This window comes from Drosophila novamexicana, unplaced genomic scaffold (genome assembly GCF_003285875.2).
Source record: "Drosophila novamexicana strain 15010-1031.04,08,12 unplaced genomic scaffold, DnovRS2.1 tig00004555-arrow-pilon, whole genome shotgun sequence".
Taxonomy (NCBI): domain Eukaryota; kingdom Metazoa; phylum Arthropoda; class Insecta; order Diptera; family Drosophilidae; genus Drosophila; species Drosophila novamexicana.
The window spans coordinates 3,644,049-3,647,989 of NW_020825052.1; the positions used below are offsets into that span (position 1 = coordinate 3,644,049).

Below are 3,941 nucleotides of genomic sequence, written 5' to 3' on the forward strand. Positions count from 1 at the left end.
ATTAAACTTACACATTTGCAAGACTTTTCCAATAAATACATTTATCGTTCTGGAATCACAGCTGAGGAAATCAAGAAATGTCGATTCGGAGATGAAAAATGCATAATTGAGTCCATAAATGATATCATAAAGAAATATCCAAAAGGAATACCCGAAATAGACATCAAGCCCATTGATGTGGTTGACATAAAGGATACAGAACTCTTAAAAACAGATCGAACCGGCGTTTACTGGGCAGCTGTCAAGTTAATTAACCAAGTCAACTATGGGTTCGAAAACACAACCATAACAAGTGTTGAGGGCTTCGAAAAGAATCCCACAGCCAGCCAAATAGTGATCTCTGGGCGCATACCCACCTTGGTGCACAAAGGCACTTTGGACGCAAGCATTTGAATCTGGTGGGCTTTATTTAATCAGACCTGTAAGTCGCTATCGGAGTTTCAAAATATGTACTTCACTTTAACACTGAAAGTCTTATTGGAATTTCGGAATAATAAGCGATACCTGAAAATCTACGAATTGAGTCCAACTGTGAAAATCGATCGGTAAGTGTTGATGAGAACAAAATATTTGAATAGGTCTGACTCTTCTTATGTCACAACACCAGCTGGATTTTAGAGATTGAAAGCCTTTTTAAAGAAAACACCGACCTAACCATCTTTTTAAACCGTTTGTTTAACCAACGATGGACTGAGATCTGGAATGAATGGGAACCAAGCATATTGGACACATTTGCCAGTGTCTTTATCGGCATGATAAAGGATACATTCAATCAAATTCCTTACGATGACTTGTTTCTACCAGATGATAATTCATCTTGATGGGATATCCTATATTTCCCCCGACTATGATATAACAACGTGCCAAGTTTTGCAAATAATCAATTTTTTTATGGGTATTGTGCAGTTTTAGGTTCGCTTGTTCTATATATATCTTTACAGAATTATCAGTCTGCAGAGTTGTTTGAATTGGGCCGATATTTGTCTTATTTATAGTTAATAGGTATTTATATAGGTTATAGCTTCTTGGTCAGCATCAATAGCCGAGTTGATATAGCTATGTATTAGTTATCGGATTCGCTTTCTTGACCACATTTTTGAGCTTTTAATAGCTAGACATACAAAATGTTCGATGCAGTATATCTTTAATTATACACAGCGGCAGAATATTTAATTTTTGTGATAGCCTTCCCCGTTCATGGAAGATGAAGCACAGTTCTTGTAAATAATAAGTATGATAGATAGGGTAGGGTATCTCCTAGTTAGGCACTCACAAGTAGAGCACTCGTACATGTTTTGTTTAATTCGTATATTTAATTTTATTTGTTAAGAAATATTCCTAATGAAAACAGTTTATAAAAGTACCGATACAACTATTATGCAACCGCTCTCTCACTCTCAAGAAATGCCGTGTAGAAGCTGCAAAATGCAATAAGATAAAAAGCGGTTCAACTGGTTCTCGAATAATTGAATATGCTTAGAGTGGACAACTGAATCGTGTTAGCTTATTCTTAGTTGAGCTACAAAGCATTAAGCACGTGCCGAATCAAGTCTATGAAATAAATAAGCTATCATTAAAAAGAGGAAAATGATATCCTACGTTTTGGCTATCCATCTACTTCTGATCGTTTTTTTCTGCACAGCATTACGTAAGTATATTTGAATTCGACATGTTAAGGACATTCCCAACAAATACATATTGCATTATGGAATCACAGCAGATAGAATCAAGAAATGTCGTTTCGGAGATGAGAAATGCATGGTTAAGTCCATAAACGACATCATCAAAAAATATCCAAAAGGAATACCCGAATTGGGCATTAAACCAATCGATGTGGTTGATATAAAGGACACAGAACTCTTAAAATCAAATCGAACCGGATTTCTTTGGGCATCAGTCAGTCTGAGTAATCAAATAAACTATGGCTTCGAAAACACAACCATTACAAGTGTTAAGGGATTCGAAAAAAATCCCAAGGCTAGTCAAATTATAATCTCTGGACGTATACCCAGTTTGGTGCACAAGGGCTCTTTTGTTGCGAATGGACACCTCTGGCTGGTTGAAATGAATTTAACTGGGGACTCGATCTCGGAGTTTCAAAACATGCGTTTCACCTTGAAACTGAAAGTCTCACTTGATTTCCGAAATAATAAACGATACTTGAACATCTACCAGCTGACTCCAATTGTCAAAATCGATCGGTGAGTGCGGATTAAACAAAATATTAGATTGTGTTACTTAACTTAAGTCCCGACATCAGCTGGATTTTAGAGATGGACAGCCTTTTTACAGAAAACACCGATCTTACCATTATTTTAAACCGTTTGTTCAACCAACGTTGGATTGAGGTGTGGAATGAATGGGAACCAAGTATATTGGACACATTTGCCAGTGTCTTTATCGGCATGATCAAAGGTATATTCAATGAAATTCCTTACGACGACTTGTTTCTGCCAGATGACATTTAATTCTTCTATATTTATTTATATTCTCATATGTGCTAACTGTAAAAAGATCTGTAAATTTTATAGCAGTTAATACTTATTTTTTGGCTTTTGTAAAGTTTTCGGTTCTGTTCTTCTATATATCCTCACAGAATTATCGATCTGTAGAGATATTGTGACTGGACCGATAGATGTCTAAATTATAATTATTATTATAGCAATATTAGGAAAACAAATTGTATCTAAAATATGTTCAATTTATTGCTATTAAAGTAAATTTTTGATTAATTCTTTGAACAAGTTAATATAACTATTAATAAGTGAGTATAAAAAAATAACAATTTATGGATAAATTATAAGTCAGAAAATGACATTTGGAAATAGTGATAGTTATTGAAATCTTGAGACTATGTCTACTTATTTTTCAGTTTTCCCTTGCCCTGCACATCCTGAAAAGCTCATCAAATTAAACGATTCGCGACCCAGCCTCTGTTGCGCCGAGCCAAATACGTAGGCATTTAGCGAAACGTTTATTTCATTATTACGCTGAGGGGGATATCACCCACTGCATATAAAACCACTGCATTGGTAGCCGGCGCACAAAAGTCAAATTGAAAAAGTCAGAAATGTTTCCGGCATTTGAGCGCGAAACCCCAAACAAAAGCCCGAAGGGTGACTAAAGTGGCCCACCCACGGGGGTTGGCTGGCATCATTGACAAAGTAAAAACCGTAGCGGAAGGACTAGCAACAAACCAACCAGGCCCACCACCAAGCATCCAGTCAACCAACTCACTCAGTCCCAGCAAAAAAATATAAATAAACCCATGCCAAAACATGAAGCGAAACAAGTTATAGTGCTCTGGCCAAAGGTGCTCGACTAGGCGATATCCTGCATCCACCTCTTAGTGGACCTTATGATACTGATTGACTTCCCTATTCCGCGCACTCAATATCGCCATCTAATATGTAAATATACCAAAAACCATGCATACATCATACATCCAATAACCGTCATGATGGGTTCCTATTATCTTACCTCTCAGAATTGAGTTAATATTGATAATTTAAAGGTATAGTACTCATACTCAAACAGGCTAAAGGACAAATTGACTTGGCTAGAACGACTCGGCTTATAATGCTGATCTTGACATACACGTTACGGGATTTATCTGCCTGTTACATGCTAATCTAATATACCCATTCTAAATGACTACAGGGTATCAAAAGGCTGGCACTTGTGCTGTGCGCCAACCCCCCGCGAACCGACCTCAAATCACATGCATAAGGTTTTTAAGTTTCGTGCTTTGTCATATAAGTGCGTGGAGGACGATCTGTAGATACAGTTGTAAAGATATGGTAACAGGCGCATAATGTGACAGCATTGCCAGATCCGGGGTGAGCGACAGGGAGACACAATAGCGGTACACATGTTTAGGCGTTGCCAGCCGCTGATTACAATTGCTTAAGGGGGGGCTGTGACATAGTCTCTCTATGCGA

The 3,941-nt window shown here is 37.4% G+C and overlaps 1 protein-coding gene across 1 annotated transcript; it reads left to right on the plus strand.

The window, feature by feature from the left end:
- Positions 1-394: 394 nt before the first annotated feature.
- On the plus strand, positions 395-3,941 carry LOC115770365 (protein takeout-like). The gene is made up of 5 exons (XM_030715611.1): positions 395-545; positions 608-1,648; positions 1,718-2,201; positions 2,261-2,764; positions 2,873-3,941. Exons 2-4 carry the CDS (start codon positions 1,588-1,590, stop codon positions 2,466-2,468), a joined length of 753 nt encoding a protein of 250 aa, XP_030571471.1. The 5' UTR covers positions 395-545; positions 608-1,587; the 3' UTR covers positions 2,469-2,764; positions 2,873-3,941.

Coding starts and splice junctions, on each gene's coding strand:
- LOC115770365 (XM_030715611.1), top strand. CDS start 1,588: ATGATATCCTACGTTTTGGCTATCCATCTACTTCTGATCGTTTTTTTC. Junction 1,649..1,717: donor TTTTTTCTGCACAGCATTAC/GTAAGTATATTT, acceptor ATGGAATCACAG/CAGATAGAATCAAGAAATGT. Junction 2,202..2,260: donor CCAATTGTCAAAATCGATCG/GTGAGTGCGGAT, acceptor TCCCGACATCAG/CTGGATTTTAGAGATGGACA.